General features: G+C 37.8%; 1 protein-coding gene across 2 annotated transcripts in view; it reads right to left on the reverse strand.

Annotated features, from left to right (window-relative positions):
• Positions 1–278: 278 nt before the first annotated feature.
• Positions 279–2,278, reverse strand: part of FAM3C (FAM3 metabolism regulating signaling molecule C) — a 55,315-nt gene continuing 53,315 nt past the window's right edge. For both annotated transcript variants that reach the window (XM_042970781.1, XM_042970782.1), the window contains exons 9-10: positions 1,077–1,203; positions 279–483 (exon numbers count right to left, since the gene is read on the reverse strand). In XM_042970781.1, coding sequence (XP_042826715.1) covers positions 394–483; positions 1,077–1,203 — 217 coding nt within the window. In that variant the 3' untranslated portion in view covers positions 279–393. The remainder of the gene's footprint in view (positions 484–1,076; positions 1,204–2,278) is intronic.

A 2,278-nucleotide genomic window follows, 5' to 3' on the forward strand; every position in this document is an offset into this window, starting at 1 on the left:
TATAAAAGAAAACAAAGTCTCCTCCCTAAAATCCAAATTATTCCATGATAGGTTTTCACAGCAACCAGTATACATATCAATATATTTTTCACAATCGGTTCAGTTATCCATCGGGTATGCTTTTAGAATTAAAGGATGTCATTACTGGAGCAGTCTAACCACTGTACTATTATTATGGAAATGTGCTTAGAAATGGTTCAGTGATTTGCTCATTATGATGACTATTTACAAAGGCATCTATTTACGTTAGCAATAAATAATCCTGATATCAAAAGGGATAATGCTCATGCACACACCGAGATGGCTGCATGCTCTTAAAGTATTTACACATAGCTCGTCTGTCACAGCTCTGCCACTAATAATGAAAGTGCGTCTCCTTCAACTTCCTCTACATCAGTCTTGCTTCTGGGGGATGCATCCTTCCATCTCGACAACTTCGGGCCATCCTTCGTACTTGTTTGTGTCCTTATTGTTCTTGATGTGCTGTTGGAATACAATAGTAGGACACAGGGTTAAAGACCGTTATGAACCGCTGCTCTACAGGAACAGACTTCAGTGCACTCATTTCAGTAACACTCATGTCAGTGATGCGTGCACACCAGTTACTGTTCCAGAGAGTCAATGAGCCACCCTTGGGGCCTAGCAGGCCTTCAAATAGCCAAAAGAACAAAACATCGCACAAGCTTTCTAAAGGATCACCTGTTAGTCAAAAAGTGAAGTTTACGTTCTTCTAAGTTCTAATGTATTTCTAAACTTAACTGATTATAATATCAAAAGCTCGATTAAAATCCTTAGTAATCGATGCTTCCCAATGGTCCTGATAAAAGCACTGATATGCCAATGCACTGTCATATAGGAAACAATTTTCCATACAGAATAGGACTATTTTTAAATTTTGGTTTTAAAACAGTGCCATGGTTATTTCAAATAACTGATTACCAAGAACTTATGAAAAATAATATGAACATATTTAATGGCTGCTTTGTCTAAGTTTCAAATAATTGGGATAGGAATATGCACTGTATAGTTTCACAGTTTACTTTTGTCCATTAATTTTGAAAGTCTAAGACACTAACCTGTTCAAAGGGGCTTTTCGTCTTGATGCCTTTCCCACCACAGAAGACCCAGTTGTCTCTAAAACCAAGATTAGTAATAGAGGTACTCCCCAATTCAGCAATGAGCCGCCGTGCCTCATCATTGAGTCTTAAAGAGGAGGAAAAAGAATAATACAGTTAACACAGAGCACTAATATTATCTAAGTATACTGATTCACAAGGATATTAACATATAACATGAGATGAAATGAGAAAGTATCAGCTTAAATGAAAATATAAAAAAAGAATAAAGAATTTTTTTCAGGGGCACCTGGGTGGCCCAGTCGATTAAGCATCCAACTCTTGGTTTTGGCTCAGGTCACGATCTCACAGTTTCGTGAGTTTGAGCCCTATGTCGGGCTCTGTGCTGGCAGCACGGAGACTGCTTGGGGTTCTCTCTCCCTCTCTCTCTCTACCCCTTCCCCACTTGTGCTGTCTCTGCCTCTCTCAAATAAAGAAATAAACTTAAAAAATTTCTTTTCAGAGCAACATTCCTACTATTTGAATTCTTTAGTGACAAAAGGCATTAAATCTAGCAATTTTAAGTTTATTCTATTAAGAAATACCTTTTAGATGTCTTCATCTTTACAATAATTCACTTTCATCTACGTCCACCAAATAAATAAGGGATACCGCAGTGAGCACATGCCTACCTAGGTTAATACAAGGTCTTAAGCAACCAGTATCTTTGCAAAATTAAAAATCACTTTGAATTTCCACTAATCCCTCTGTCAATTACATTTGAAAAAAGGTAAATGCTGACAGGTATCGAGGTGTTTCAAATACTGTGTTTTATTTCAAAGAAAATGAATCTTGAGAATAAGTATATAAATTGTACTTCAGTAAGAACTGCTGAGTGGTTACTTAGTAAAAATGAGTATCAACCACATAGCGGTGAAGTGCAGCCAACGACGACGAAGGGCAGTGGCAAAAGTTAACTGGTAGGGAAACAGCTAAGTGAAAGACAGTGTTAAGAAATGTTGTACGGGTTATCATCCTAATGCTGAGTATTCTCGGTGTCCTCTCTGTGTCACAAAAAGGAAGAAATTCAATAGATACACGCTAGCTAGCTGTAGAGTTTAAAAAAAAAAGAGAGAGAGAGAGAGAGAGAACAAAAGATCGCTCAGGGCAACGGCCACCTGTGCAGGTATTCGGCAGTAGGTCCTATATATCTTCCAAGAGAT

Source organism: Panthera tigris, chromosome A2, assembly GCF_018350195.1.
Source record: "Panthera tigris isolate Pti1 chromosome A2, P.tigris_Pti1_mat1.1, whole genome shotgun sequence".
Taxonomy (NCBI): domain Eukaryota; kingdom Metazoa; phylum Chordata; class Mammalia; order Carnivora; family Felidae; genus Panthera; species Panthera tigris.